This window comes from Pongo pygmaeus, chromosome 2, assembly GCF_028885625.2.
Source record: "Pongo pygmaeus isolate AG05252 chromosome 2, NHGRI_mPonPyg2-v2.0_pri, whole genome shotgun sequence".
Lineage (NCBI taxonomy): Eukaryota > Metazoa > Chordata > Mammalia > Primates > Hominidae > Pongo > Pongo pygmaeus.
In genome coordinates, this window is record NC_085930.1 from 114,971,564 (window position 1) to 114,985,944 (window position 14,381).

Genomic DNA, 14,381 nt, shown 5'->3' on the forward strand with positions numbered 1-14,381 from the left:
GCTAACCCATGGGTTGCATATGCAAATCTGGGAGGAGTTAGTATGCAATATGAAGTAGAAATTCAGTCCATGACGTCAGCAAGCTCATTCCACACAAACTCCAGTCGGCCATCCTGGTTCCAATTGATTTCAGCCAGTTTTTTCATCATCACACAAGGGGAGGGAGTTTCAGGGTCTCAGCAAGTTGTTTCTTTACCTATCTGCTATCCTAAAAACTCAAGAATTTTTGTAAGTTACTGATTTCTTACTCTTTGGAACACAGCTTGAGTTTCACATTTTCAGTGAGTTGTTTCTTATCTGGTGTCCTGTAAGCCTAAAAATTTGGTTATTGATTTCTTTAACCCTTTGGAGCACAGTTTCACATTCTTGTATATTACACATTACACATTACTTCTGGGATCACTTTCTATCTACCTGAAGTACCTCCTTTAGAATTTCTTTTAGTAAGTGCCTTCTGGCCATAATCTCTTTGTTTATCTGAAATTTGCTCTTCAGTTTGCCCATGTCTTTGAGAGACACTTCTTATGAACGTAAAATTCTAGTTGATACTTTATCTTCCTTCAGTGAAGATAGTATTCCAACAATTAGCCTCCATTGTTGCTAATGAGCAGTCAGCTTTCAATTTAACTGTTATTCCTTTCTTTCTGGATGCTTTTTAAATCTCCTCTCCATCTTTGGTGTTCTGCAGTTTCACTGTAATATGTCTAGGTGTGGACTTCTTTTCGTTTATAATGCTTAAGGTATATTGACTTCTTGAATCTTTAGATTTGTAATTTTCTTCAATTCTGGGAAGTTCCCAGACATTATGTGGACAATTATAGCCTCCACTCCATTCTATTTTTTCTCCTTCTGGAATTTGATTAGATAGATGTTAAACTCTCTCATTCTATCCTCTATGTCTCTTACACTATTTTGATATTTTTCATCTTACGTCTCTCTGGGTTATATTCTGAATAATTTATTCTGATATATCCTCAGTTCACTAATTCTCTCCCAAACTGTGTCAAATCTGATGCAAACCTTCTTCATAATATTTTTAATTTTAAGTATTATATTTTTTCATTTCTGAGTGTATTTGTTTTTCACAACTTGTTATCTATAGTTTTTTTATTCTCTGCACATAGTTTCAAGTTATTATTTTATTTCTTTAACATATTATACCTAATTATACTGTTATCTCTGACTAATAATTATGTCGTCTGAAGAAATGGAATGACTATTTCCACATCTGTGGTTTCTTCTCGATCTCATTCACTCCTGATGACTCATTCCTTCTGTTTTTGTTTGTTTTTTTTTACTGCAACTCTTAATTTTTGAGGGAATACTTTGAAACCTGGGATAAAGGCAGGTTCCTCCAGAGAGTATTCACATTTAATTCTGCAGAGCACTTTGTAGAATTGCTCTAAATTAAATTCTCAACTTAAAATACCTAGGTAGTGTGAATTCCAGCTAAAATCCTACATGAGCACGACTTTGTTGTTCCAAATGCTCAGCATCAATTTTCCTCCTGTAGCTGGTACCTAGCACCAGCCATTCAATTTTCCTTGCATTCTCCTGGGCTTGTTTGTGGTTCATCCTTACATGAAGGGTATAGCTTTTTGGGATCTAGTCTTAAAGCGGGGAGAAACTCCTGCTAGGCTTACAACCTTCAGCAGGCCAGGGACTATGTTTCCTGCTCCCCATACTAGTTACTAATGCTCAGTTTTTATTTGTGTTTATCAGCTGCCTCTGTGACCAGTCCACAGAGTTGTTGTTTTAAGCTCTGCTTCCCATATGAGGAGAGTAATTTCCAGATAGGGTGTAAGGTGAACGTGGACCCGCTCTCCCCCATCACATAAAGAGGTGTATACAGTACTTACTGTATAAGAGGATTAAACCTCCTCCCATGGGATTTACTCACTGATATGGGTGATAAAATTGTAGCTACACAGTTCTGTTCAGCATTGCATCCTAGCACCTAAGCCACAGCCTGGCTCTTAGTAGGTCCTCCATAAACACACCTTGACTGACAGACTGACAGTTGAGCTCAGATTTTTTTTCCTGACAAATTAGAGAACCATACAAATATATTTGAAAACATTTATACATTTTTATGCTTGATGCTTTTGCTGTCTTGTGGGACTTAGCATATTTGAGTTTACAATGAAGACTTTTGAGACTTCATCTTTTCTCAGTAACTAAACCATTAGTTCCATGAGAGCAAGAGCCCACACACCTCTCTTCATACACCTCATAGGCTAGCACACTGCCATGCACCTGCATGGCTGGTGTTCCGGGGGGTAGGTTGGTTGGTCAATTAAATCAACATATGAATGCTGAGTCCATGAAATCATGGACATTTGCAGTTTCAAAGCTGGTAGGAGCAACAGATGTTGTCCACTGCCCCAAGATGAGAAATGCCCTAAGAGATGTTTTGCCAATACCTATTGAATGCAGTGGGTCATCTCCTACCCGAAGGAGGCTGGTCTGTCTTCAGGTCACAAATAAGCTTGTTCTCACTTATTTGTGAGCCCAATCACACCCACCCCACCTCCATAGAAGAGGCCCATATTCAGGAGGGATCAGGCCTGTGGCTATAGAACAGAGTACAGATCGCAAGGCCACCACCCCAGTGCAAGACCCTGACTCGGCCACAGTCAATGAAGCACATTGAAACTTAGGAACCACAGAAGGCTGATCATATTTGTGAGTAATTTATAGCATAGGAAGAAAGGTCTCCGAAATCAGCTTCCAGAAAACGCCCTGGTTTAATGGGATGATAGGCCTTGTGTTTTTCCCAGATCTTTGGTTTCCAGGCAAAACTTCAGATGAAAGGTAATGAGCACAGCTACCAAAACCTGACAGTCTCTGTTTCTCTGCAGCTGCGCGTCTTCAAGCTGGCCAAGTCCTGGCCCACCTTAAACACACTCATTAAGATCATCGGAAACTCAGTGGGGGCACTGGGGAACCTCACCATCATCCTGGCCATCATTGTCTTTGTCTTTGCTCTGGTTGGCAAGCAGCTTCTAGGGGAAAACTACCGTAACAACCGAAAAAATATCTCCGCGCCCCATGAAGACTGGCCCCGCTGGCACATGCACGACTTCTTCCACTCTTTCCTCATTGTCTTCCGTATCCTCTGTGGAGAGTGGATTGAGAACATGTGGGCCTGCATGGAAGTCGGCCAAAAATCCGTATGCCTCATCCTTTTCTTGACGGTGATGGTGCTAGGGAACCTGGTGGTGAGTGGTGAGCCCTGCTGGGGGCACTGTCTCCTGGGGAAAGGAGGAGGCTTCTGGGTTATCTGAAAAAGGTTTGATCTGCATTTTTTATGCTCAGATTGTACTTCTCTGGTTGAAAAGTCTTCAAACTTTTCAAATTCATGTGGGATTCATTACAAGAAGTGTGCCTTGGGAGGCAGCCTGACTTGCAGGAATGAGAACATATGATTAAAAAAGAAAAACCTGGTGTAGAATCCCTGCTCCACCATTTACTAGGTGGGTGACCCCAGGCATGAGACTTAATCTCCTCAAGATCTAATTTCCTTAAAATCCAGAAAATAGTGCTTACTCATGGGTTTACTGGGAGAATTAAATGACAGGAGATGACATATGCAAATTGCCTAATGCAATGTCTGGGCTGAGGCAGGAACTCAATAAATGGTGGCTATTAGCTGTTAAAGGAAAAATGTCCTTCCCCAATCTAAAGGGGCTCAGAAAACATTTTTATTCAGGAAAGTAAGAGCTGACTGATTTCTCCAAGCTGCACAGGTCCTAGCTAAGAGCAGGGGGAGAGGCTGCAGGGAGGGGGCACAATGGGTCACGGACAACATCAACAACATCCAAGGCCACGGAGATAATAACAAAATCTACTCCATGTTTGGAGGCAGCCTCTCTGGAGACTTACTTGCCAATAAGCCCCAATACCCCTTCTCTGCCCCAGCCTGGCCCCCTGCCCTCAGCTTGTCTCCACCCACTCTGATCATGGGGGGTCCTTGCCCTGGTGGGACTGACTGGTTGTATGGGAGGATGCAGTCTTCCAGAAGGCCCTTTCTTATTGCCCTGGACATCAACCAACTTGGGTTCTTTCCTCATGAGAGTTTTATAGACAGAAGAAAGGTAAACCAAGAAAAGGGAAGCAACAACATATCCAGACTCTTTAGTCTTTTCCACCCTGGCCCCTGGGCCAGAGATGCCTCTGCCTGCATCCCAGAAACTCTGTTCTTCCAGGCTGAGCCCAGCATCCCTGCAGAGCCACAGATGCCCCTCACCCTCAGACAGGAAGTTTACCCCTCTGAGCACTTTTACATTTCTCGTATCATTTTGTTTTCATAACCACTCTTCATCTGCTCTCAAGTGAAGAACGGGAAGCAGCAAGATGTGCCCAGGATTCCAGAGTCAGGAACAGAGCCCAGGGCTTTGGCACATGAGGGTGGTTGCAGGAAGGGCCGGTGCCTTCTGTCTGTTGTCCCTAAATGATCCTCTGCTCAGCAGGGGGCTCCTCCTTTATGGTGGAAAATATGCTTCCAAGCCTCGTCCACTGAGGCGGGTCACTCCAGGACATCCCCAAACTTTCCCTCAACTGCTCTCGGAATGTCCACTCCCCGAAAAGGGACAGCATCCCAAGTGGGCAGGAAGAGGCCCAGGCCATGGCTGTCCTGCCAGCCAGCTGCTAACCCGGTAGGCCAATGTGGGGCTCAGCTTAGAGATTGATCAATCTTCCCTTCCATTCCTTCTCTTTAGGTGCTTAACCTGTTCATCGCCCTGCTATTGAACTCTTTCAGTGCTGACAACCTCACAGCCCCAGAGGACGATGGGGAGGTGAACAACCTGCAGGTGGCCCTGGCACGGATCCAGGTCTTTGGCCATCGTACCAAGCAGGCTCTTTGCAGCTTCTTCAGCAGGCCCTGCCCATTCCCCCGGCCCAAGGCAGAGCCTGAGCTGGTGGTGAAACTCCCACTCTCCAGCTCCAAAGCTGAGAACCACATTGCTGTCAACACTGCCAGGGGGAGCTCTGGAGGGCTCCAAGCTCCCAGAGGCCCCAGGGATGAGCACAGTGACTTCATTGCTAATCCTACTGTGTGGGTCTCTGTGCCCATTGCTGAGGGTGAATCTGATCTTGATGACTTGGAGGATGATGGTGAGGAAGATGCTCAGAGCTCCCAGCAGGAAGTGATCCCCAAAGGACAGGTAAGAGTTATCCCCATGAGACAGCCACAGGTAGTGGGGAGGGGCTTCAGGGCTTGAGTGACAAAGGGCAAAAGGGAAATGCAGAGGAGACCTTGACATAAAGAGGTTTAAACCACACCAAGCTTTCCAGAGGAGGTGACGTTTGAGCAGGGCCTGGAAGAAAAAGTCAGAATTCCCCAGACAGACAAACAGGGAGTGGGGGGTAGCAGGTGAGCAACAGGCCACCTTGAGGTGCTTGGGGATTGTCTTTCACACAGCTGTCCCATGCACTCTGCCCAACCCAGGCTCTGTGCATGAGATGCTAATGAGATTTCTCTAAGAACAGGATGTTGTCCAAGAGCAAGGCTCATCTAATCTTTACCAGCATCCTAAGAAGTCCTAATTCTTATGTGACTCATTTAGCCAGCTTTTCCCCACAAGTGATATCACAGGGAAATGACACACTCCTTTTGGCACCAACTAATTTAAAGCACATTTGAGCCATTTGATAATATATATTTTTAAATACTTGGCACTATTCCTTACTACCTTAAGCTGGTATATCAACCCTCGCTAACCTCTTCTCAGTAACTCAGGGCATTCACCTCTGCCCAATGTGGGAAGGCAGGGATCCCTGTGGGGCCTCAGGAACACACAGGGCTGCTGGCCAGGTTACTAAGTGGTCCAGAAAAGCTGTGCTTTGAGTCAGTAGCTCTCCCATAGCCTTCTTCCCTGCAGTCATCACTTGTGTTCCAGCAGCTGCTGTTATCAGCTGCCATATTTTACATGCCTTTGTCCGGGTGACAGCAGAGGGCAGGGCATCACCATTCCCAGAGTAAAGGACATGAACTCTGTGACAGCTGTCTGCCACTCAGAAGCATTTTCAGTTACTTTGGGGGCTCTTGGGGAGCTCCAGATGGCCAAGTTCCCTACAATTTTGACCTCTGGACAAATAACAATGGTCATGGCTAACATCTATTGAGCCAAGCACTTCGTGCAAAGTGTTTTACAAGCACTAACATATTTAGTCATCAAAATAGCTGAATGATGCAGATCTAGCCTTTTCAATTTTGAAGATGGGAAAAACGAAGATTAGAGAGGTTAAACAACTTGCCTAAGGTCACACATCTTATAATTAATGGAGCCTAAGGATAAAACACAGGTCTACCTAGCTAGAGTCTTCATGCTCACTTCACACACGTGTATGTATATATGTATGTACGTGAGTTGCATATATGAAACCCTTGGCTCTGGCAGCCTGTGATGTGCAAGATCCCTTCAAATTTAGAACTGGTCATCTAAGGGTGGGGCCAGGCACCCAGCTGGGACCCTCTCTCACTAGCAGGAGCAGCTGCAGCAAGTCGAGAGGTGTGAGGACCACCTGACACCCAGGAGCCCAGGCACTGGGACATCTTCTGAGGACCTGGCTCCATCCCTGGGTGAGACATGGAAAGCTGAGTCTGTTCCTCAGGCCCCTGCCGAGGTAGGTATGTGAGCTTCCTGGAGAGGTTGGACAGCCAGCCAGACATTGACCAGTGGGCTCGTAGAGGCTGGAGGGTGGGGGTGAAGGTGGGGTATTCCAGACTGCACTCAACCACATAACCTCATTTCTTATCCTGGGAATTTTTTAAGTCCCTCCCAACCTCCGGCTAATCCACACAATTTCAACTTTCACCATATACCATTGCCACAATCTCATTCCAAGGTGGTTGTAGGTATGGAAAAAAAGAGTGAGACTCCACAAGCTGTGGGACCTAAGATCAGTTCCTAAACCTCTCTGAGCCTCCATTTATTCATCTATGAAACTGAATGGTAGTGTCTACTTGGTAGGATTATTTTGAAGCTTAAATGAGACGCTGCTTGTCAAATGTTTAGGTCCTGCCTAAGACAAAGTAAGTGACCAGGAAATGACAGCCAAGAAAAAAGGAAACGAAAGACAATGCTCAAAGAAAGTCAAATATCTTTCAGAGCCAGCAAATAAGAGTTGGAGGTGCTCACAGATGAGGAAGTTTTCCCTTGTGATTCTCCCCCGCTTTCTTTTGTCCACATCATTTTCTCTAGGCAAAAGCAGCCTGGGGCTAGGGAGAGGCTCTCTATAGGTGAGTAGTGAAGTGACAGCCTGACAGAGACTGAGCTGGAAGATTTGAGGTTTAGGATTGTCTTATACAAGGTAAAAATAAATGTGGTTTCACTTACAAATCTTGAAGGAAACAAGCTATAGGGAAAAAGGCTTCTATAAAAGTTTAGTATCTTTAATAACACTGCCTTCAATTCGAGAATTTAATTTGACACCTAGCCACTGAGTGCTGACTATGTGACAGGCACTGGGCTCAACAGAGATAAGGAAGTCATAATTCATCCCCAAAGTTATCAAGCCCTTCAGCTTGAAGAATGTCAGCTACTGGCTGTGTGCCCTAGGCAAGGCTGACCACAGCAGGGTAAGATAAGAGGGAGGGCTGGGACGGGATTTGGGGGCTGTGGGTGAACAGAAGCCACTTGGTTCCCACTGGGTGAGGGCTGTCACATTCTGCACGTGGATGTCATGCTTCTTCCCAAATGTTCCAAGGAATCCCCTGGCTAGTTGTCCCTACTCAGTGTTTTCAGTACACAACTTCTGGGTGTTGGTTTTTTGTTTTTGTTTTCTTGTCCGTGACCCCGGCTAGGCAGGAGGGGCCTGACAGCGACAGATGGGGACCCGCCCCACCATTTGGGTCCATTAGCCAAGCTATCAGGTTTACTAATATGAGAGTAGCTTCAACCCCTAATTGAATTCATCTGGAGACATTATAGGGCTGGAGCTGCCAGGAGGGCAGCAGGCCCCTGCAGCATCACTCCATGATTAAATATTCAAGCCCAGTGAATGCTGAGAGTCGTTATGGGTGTAATTACGGTGTCTCGGGCCATTGCCAGCACTCCATCAGGGGCCCCGAAGGTTTACAGTCTCACACAGCTAAGCCTCTGGGGCTCCAGGGAGAACAGCAGTGTTCCAGGCCTCAGCTGGGGAGGCACCAAACGTGGGTGCAGTTGAACCTGCAGTGACCGCGTGCAATTCCCTGGGCCCCGCGGAGAGACGAGTTCACTGCCCTGGGCTTCTCCCCTGCAGGGAGTGGATGACACAAGCTCCTCTGAGGGCAGCACGGTGGACTGCCCAGATCCTGAGGAGATCCTGAGGAAGATCCCTGAGCTGGCAGATGACCTAGAAGAACCAGATGACTGCTTCACAGAAGGTGAAGGGACAGCCACAGGCCCCCTCACACTGATGTTAATTAGGGCCAGAATCCAGTTGAGCGAAGACTCACCTGGGATCCACAGAAGACAAACAAGCTGTGCCCACTTGCTGCCTCACTCCCAGGCTTGAGGGCGCCAGCATCAGACACACATGCCCCAGCTGGCAGCAGCCTGGCCATGGTATCTGCATCTCATGCCCTATCAGACACCATGGAGAGACGTGTGCCTTCCTCTTTACCCTCAAAAACCCCTCCCTGAGTTCTAAACCAGCCCTCTTGAGTTGAAAGGGGGAAAGGTAATCACCACCATAAACACCACTGAAAACTCTTGATTTGGACCATGAAGGACCCAGAGGAGGGCCATGATGTATCTGCTTCCCTCAATCTTTTGTTTAGCTCTCAAAAGCAGAACCTGTGTCTTAGTCATCTTTCTTCTCAGTGTTTAGAACAGTGAGGCACATTACATTCTCAATAAATATTTGTGCAATTAATGAATCAAGAGTCCATTTTATGAAGGGAATTGTGGCCTCAATGCTTTCTAAAAATACATAGAAAAATTTTTTAAACACTTGAGTTTTTATTAATAGTTTTATTTGACCCTGGGCTGGGCTGAGCTGGGCTGAACCCAATCCCCATCCCAGCCACATCGTGGTCCTCAGTTCAGCTTGGGCTTGGAGCATATCCCCCTCAGGCACGCCCAGGCTCATACCCCGTAGCTTGTCTGTTTTCCAGGTATAGATGGGCAGAAGGACAGGGACCACTGGTGTCATCTGTAAGAAGGATATGGCTAGGAAAAACATCAGGGTGGGCAAGACTAATGATGGAGAGGAACACCTGCAGGTCTGGATTGAGGGACTGCCTGGAAGGGATCCCTCTTCACCCGTATTCCAGGAAAGAATTTTTTTCCAAGGGCATGACAAGTGGGTTTCCTAGCAGAATGGTTTCTCTGCAGCAGGAGCAGAAATTATCCCCTTTGCCCAGTGGCCATCACCCACCATCAGTCACCTCTCCCCACAGGATGCATTCGCCACTGTCCCTGCTGCAAAGTAGATACCACCAAGAGTCCATGGGATGTGGGCTGGCAGGTGCGCAAGACTTGCTACCGTATCGTGGAGCACAGCTGGTTTGAGAGCTTCATCATCTTCATGATCCTGCTCAGCAGTGGATCTCTGGTAAGGGGAGGCACAGCCCCTGCCCCCAAATCCTCCAGATAGGAATCTCCTACAATCCAAAGGCCCTGGAGCTGCATCGGTGGGTTCTCCTGACTACTGAGCTGAAAGTCCCCAACCTTGTCACTAGAAGGAGAGCTGCAGCCCAGGGCGAGGGCCCCTCTTAGCAGCAGAGCATGGGAGGTGTTCAAGGTGCCCGTGCCATGGCCTGCCAAACCTGGCTGCAAGCATTTGAGTGAGTGGGTGTATGCATCCCACTATATAGATGGGGAAACTGACACTCAAAATGTTTAAAAGACTTGTCCAAGGTCACCCAACTTGTCAGTAGCAAAACCCAGCTTTGCCCTTATTTAATCCCGAAGCCCCTGGCTTCCCACCCTCTGACTCCCCAACACACGGCCTTCTCTGAAGGCCTATGGTACAAAAAGGACTGTCTTTCCTTATCAAACCACTTCCAAATGCTACTAATTACTCCTTTAAAGCTCACAGAAAATCATTACAATAGCACTTCTCAAAATTTAATCTCCCAGGAGCTTGTTCAAATGCAGATTCTCATTCCATAAATCTGTGGCAGGGCCTGAGAATTTGCATTTCCAACAAGCTCCCAGGTGATGCTTGCACTGCCCTCAGTGGCCCACACTTTGAATAACAAGGCCTTATGGGAATAGCGATTCAGAGTTGGGAGACATCTCTAAGGCCCTGGCTGAATATTGGGCTTTGTAGAGCAAAGAAGGAAGGTTCTCTCTGTACTGTGGCTTAAGTTCCTTATACAATCTCAACTACTCCGCCAATAGACCAAGGTAGACATAGACACAGGAAGGGACTTAACATCCTCAGTTGCTTGCATTTTCTAGATGAGGAAGTCAAAGCCCAAAGGCATGAGGGGCTTCAGGTAACTAGTTGAAGGGCTGAGAATAGAGTCCAGGGTGGCAGCTAATTAGTTGAAGGGCTAGGACTACAGTCCCACTCTTCTGATTCACGGCTGCAGTGTTTTCACTCATCTTGTACCTCATGTGTCATTTACTCTCTAAAAACAACCTACTAAATATCTGGGCCTCCATCTAAATGCCAGATTGCCCAGGAAGGGTGACAAAACTGCTCGGTGCATGGCCTCAGCCTTAGGGAGGAGCACAGGTGCGGGACAAGGCAGAATCTGAGAGGTGGGAGGAAAACTAGGGTGGCAATGACGCAAAGCCAAAGGAGAAGAGAATTTCAGGGCAGGGACTGGTCTGCCATCTTGGGTACAGGGAGGAGGGTGTGACAGTGGCTGCAGGTGCCCAGTGCCCTGGCACAGGGCAGTGATTGTCCACACGGACCTCAGCACAGTGTAGAGGCCAAATTGCAGGGGCAAGAGGGGGCTGGGCAGTGCTTTCTCCACACCTACGCTCCTCTCCTTCCAGTCTTCCTGGATTAAAATAATAACCACATGTGCTGTTGGCCAGGTGCTCTCCTCACTACCTCATTGGCTTGTGGGCCTTCTCTCCTCATTTTGTTTCTCTGCTCTCCCTTGCTCCCTCCCTTCTCTCTCTAACCCACTTCTCCTCACACCCCAGTCCACCCCCCACATTCCCAGGAGGAAGCTCAGACCTGCCGCACTGCTCCAGCCCAACCCGCCCCCCTGCAGCTCTCCCTTCCCTCCCATCTCCTTCCCCCTGGGACTGAACAGGCTGGCACCAAATTTAGCCTTCTTTAGGCTTTCACTTTGAGTACCTTTTAAAAATAACATGCATTTTCATCTGACAAAGTAAAGTACCAAAAAAATACTTGGAAATTATAGAAAAAGGTAAAGAAAAAAAATCATCCATTTCCCTATCACTCAAAGAGAAGCTCACTTTGAAAACATGCTGGTATACCTCCTTCTCATCTTGCTTATGCATAAAATATACACACATTACAAAAATAAAACCACATTTATGCATTCTATAACCTCAGTACATTTTCTCAGTAAATATTCTCATATTATCTCATTTAATGGCTATAAGATATTCCTTTATAATTTATTCAACCAATCTCTATGTTTACTTCTAATACACATTGAATATTCCCTATGTGTACCCCTTAGAGATGTTGGATAATCTCCTGTCTTAGTCCTGGTCCTAGACACAGAATCAGAAGCTGAGAAAAGATGTGGGTTCAGTTGAAATCCAGCTTCAGCTGATCCCATGGAAAGCCCTGAAGCACAAAGGGCACCACAGAGCTGTCCCACCTTGAGGCAAAAGAGACAGCCTTGTAAACCCCCCTGTCAGTGTCCCTGGCTGAGGGCTGCCCCAGTGGGGAGGATGAGCATTTCCCAAGGTGGACACAGTTCCCTCCAGCCCAGCGAAGCCATCTGGTAAAGGGGGTGTCTGCATCCGTGAACTATTAGCAGCCGACACTCCCAGCAGATGAAGGATAGGGGCACTGGCCCCTTAAAGAGGACCTCGGTGGGCACCAACAGCCTCCAGTGTCCTTAGGATTAGTGCTTGAATGAGGAATTGCTGGGTTCCTGAAACCTTTGAGTCACATTGCCAATTTGGCTTCACACAGGACTGGCCACATTTTCACTCCTGCCAGTCACTTGTAAGAGTGGCAGCTCCCCACAGCCACAGCATCCTAGGGTTTTCCCCATTCTTTTCCATCTCCACCAGTCTGATAAAAGAAAAACAGCATCTTCTTTTAATTTGAATTTCCTTGATTACCAGTGAGATAGAACATTCTTTTTCAGAGGTGTGTTGGCGATTCTTTCATTTTTGTAAACTGTCTGTGAACATCCGTTGATGCTTTTATTTTTAAACAAAGTCACTGTTAGCATCCCTTTGGTTCACTTCCAAAATCCAATTTGAGAAGGTTTTCTTTCTCCCTTGCATTCAGCATCCCTGCAAGTATCAGCAGGGCTGTTTGTCCCCGTTGGCCCTGAAGAAGTCATGCTTTGTAGCTCACAGTACCTCCTCCACTATCCCACTTTACCTCCCCCACAGCAAACAAAATGCTACTGGCAAGCTGACTACCAAATCCCCTTCCAGGGACTGTGGTCAGGGCTGGCTGGGTCCTTCCCTATCAGTCTGGGCCCCAGTGCTGTGGGTCCAGGCAGCCTGCCATTCTGCATCTTTTCTTCCTTCCAGGCCTTTGAAGACTATTACCTGGACCAGAAGCCCACTGTGAAAGCTTTGCTGGAGTACACTGACAGGGTCTTCACCTTTATCTTTGTGTTCGAGATGCTGCTTAAGTGGGTGGCCTATGGCTTCAAAAAGTACTTCACCAATGCCTGGTGCTGGCTGGACTTCCTCATTGTGAATGTGAGTGGCTCAGTGGGAACACGTGGGGTTTGGGGTCCTCCCCTCTGACTACTGGCTACAGCTAGTGCAAAGGAAGCTCAGAGACCTGGCCCTCAAGGGCTACTCTAAACAAAAGCTTTGAGAATTTAGTGAGGAGTGTGAGAATAGCCCTGACATCCATGAGTGGTAAAGTACAGGCAGTATGTGACTGTGACACAATAGTGACTGTTAGGTGAGTTATCAGGTCTCCATTCAGAGAGATCCCTGCAATCCTCTGCATTTTTACATCCAAAGTGAGATGACACATGCAGCTCTCAGAGGTCTTATGGCCCTGCATCCATGGATGGGTCTTCTGGACCTCAGGGAGCCATGAACTGTGAGCACAGATAATCTTCCCACCTGCTGCTCTGTGGTCCTCACACCTGGCTGCACTTGAGAATCACCTGGGGAGCTCTGAAATATGCAGTGACTGAACACCACTACCCCAGAGTTTCTGATCTTATTGGTCTTGGGTGGGGCCCAGGCACCTGTATTTTATAAATGCTCCCAGGCATTTCCAAGGTGCAGCCATGGATAAGAACCACTGAGTTTATACTGCTGCCTCCTCCCCAGTGGTACTGAAAAGAACAGAGGGCCCATTTGGAGAGGTAATGAGCTGGAGTTCATGTGTTCACACTCAGAGTAACCTGTGGCCAGTACCCCCTGCATTAGAGAATTGACTGTGTGCCTCTCACACATCAGATATGTGATTCCTCAGAGTCATCTCTTCCTTATCTTAACCACTACATTGCCCTGTCACTGTCTAGGTCCCTACCTTCTTTGCTTTGCAGCATGGTTACCTGAGTTATCCGTTCACTGCTGCATAGCTGAGGGTTTCTGCAAGCAGGGTGAGGCATGTGCTGTGTTGGTCTCTGCCTGCCCCACTCCAGCAGCTGCCAGCAGCAAGGTCTGCCCAGCAGAGGTGTCAGGAAATGTGTCTGTATTTGGTGCTTGCCTCCTGAAGCTGGATGAGGTCCAGCACAGAACATTCTGTCCAGCCTCCTGTGCTGGCAGGTCCTCCACAGCAGGCCTGTGCATTCAATTCTCTTCTTCCCTGATGCCAATGCACTAGCAGCTTCAGGCCACTGTACCACAAGGATTAGCTGTGAGGCCTGAAATTTCAGTCATGGATGATAACTCTGTGCGTACAAAATAATTATTCATAAATGAAAGGAAAATTATTTATTCCACTGTCCCACCCCTTTAGGGGCACAGTCACTCCTGCTTATGTTGATCTCACCAGTCTCAGTCCTAATCACCTTAAACAGCCACGCACTCATTTCTTCCATCTTCCTACTGATTCTTCCTTCCAACCATCCATCCTTCCTTCCATACATTTCACCTTTTGTATCCAACCATTCAGTCTTCCTTTTTCCTTCCTCCCAAACATCCATCCATCTTTATTTCTTCCAGCTGTACATCTCCATCAGTCCTCTCCTTCTATCCATCCATTCCCATTCTTCTTTCCCTCTTCTCTTCTGCCCAATCATTTATTCTAAACTTCATTCCATCTATTCATCATCCTTAACCCTTATATCTTTCTAT

The 14,381-nt window shown here is 47.0% G+C and overlaps 1 protein-coding gene across 3 annotated transcripts in view; it reads left to right on the forward strand.

Annotated features, from left to right (window-relative positions):
* Positions 1-14,381, forward strand: part of SCN10A (sodium voltage-gated channel alpha subunit 10) — a 95,971-nt gene that overhangs the window by 61,871 nt on the left and 19,719 nt on the right. For 2 of the 3 annotated variants that reach the window (XM_054481487.1, XM_054481490.1), the window contains 6 exons: positions 2,862-3,221; positions 4,722-5,168; positions 6,490-6,630; positions 8,251-8,374; positions 9,392-9,546; positions 12,645-12,818. In XM_054481487.1, coding sequence (XP_054337462.1) covers positions 2,862-3,221; positions 4,722-5,168; positions 6,490-6,630; positions 8,251-8,374; positions 9,392-9,546; positions 12,645-12,818 — 1,401 coding nt within the window. The remainder of the gene's footprint in view (positions 1-2,861; positions 3,222-4,721; positions 5,169-6,489; positions 6,631-8,250; positions 8,375-9,391; positions 9,547-12,644; positions 12,819-14,381) is intronic. The other variant, XM_054481489.1, reaches the window with a different exon arrangement.